The following is a 612-nucleotide window of genomic DNA, read 5'->3' as shown; positions in this document are numbered from 1 at the left end:
TCCGGGCCGCTCGGGGCCAGAAACTGCAACACACGCCCAGGGTGGGTGACACCGGAGGGATGGACCACCAGGCACTCAGGTTTGGGACTCCCTCCCCACTACCACCCTGTTTGCAGGGCCCCCTCCTTGTGCTACCCCACGCTGGGGACCCACTGCCCAGCCCCAGGCGGCCCAGACCCTTCAGCAACCCAGCAGGTTCCCCCCAGGGCAGAGCTGGGACCCAGCAGAGCTCTGCCACTCACATCGTCGAACACGGCCCTGGCAGGAGGAGCCCTGGGGATGATGGTTTCCGTTGTCTTCCTCAGGTTCTCTGGGAAGGCTCGTAGCATTGTGGTGTGAACCACAGGAGGCAGCTCATGGTGCCCTGCGGTGGGAGAACAGACACAACTGTCAGCTGGTCTCCGGTAAAAGCTTCAGTCTGGTTATCTCCCCAGCGCCGCTGTGGGCTCGCCGGCCAGGGTGTCTCCTGGAGAAGGGGTGTTGCTTCTGATGGGAAACACCAAAAGCATCACAGCTACAACCTGCCGGCTCCGTCCCTAGAGAGGGGGACCTGCAGCAGCCATTGGGGAGGGCAGAGGGCACGGTGCCCTGCTCTCAGCACACGGTGGGGGG

General features: G+C 64.1%; 1 protein-coding gene across 1 annotated transcript in view; it reads right to left on the bottom strand.

Annotated features, from left to right (window-relative positions):
- The window catches only part of LOC104623055 (serine/threonine-protein kinase/endoribonuclease IRE1-like), a 10,005-nt gene that overhangs the window by 5,830 nt on the left and 3,563 nt on the right, over positions 1–612 (bottom strand). The window contains exon 10 of the mRNA XM_010290014.1: positions 243–364. Coding sequence (XP_010288316.1) covers positions 243–364 — 122 coding nt within the window. The remainder of the gene's footprint in view (positions 1–242; positions 365–612) is intronic.

This window comes from Phaethon lepturus, unplaced genomic scaffold, assembly GCF_000687285.1.
Source record: "Phaethon lepturus isolate BGI_N335 unplaced genomic scaffold, ASM68728v1 scaffold22236, whole genome shotgun sequence".
Taxonomy (NCBI): Eukaryota; Metazoa; Chordata; class Aves; order Phaethontiformes; family Phaethontidae; genus Phaethon; species Phaethon lepturus.
The sequence above is the reverse complement of the archived record's forward strand: the minus strand, read 5'-3'. Positions and strand labels throughout refer to the sequence as shown.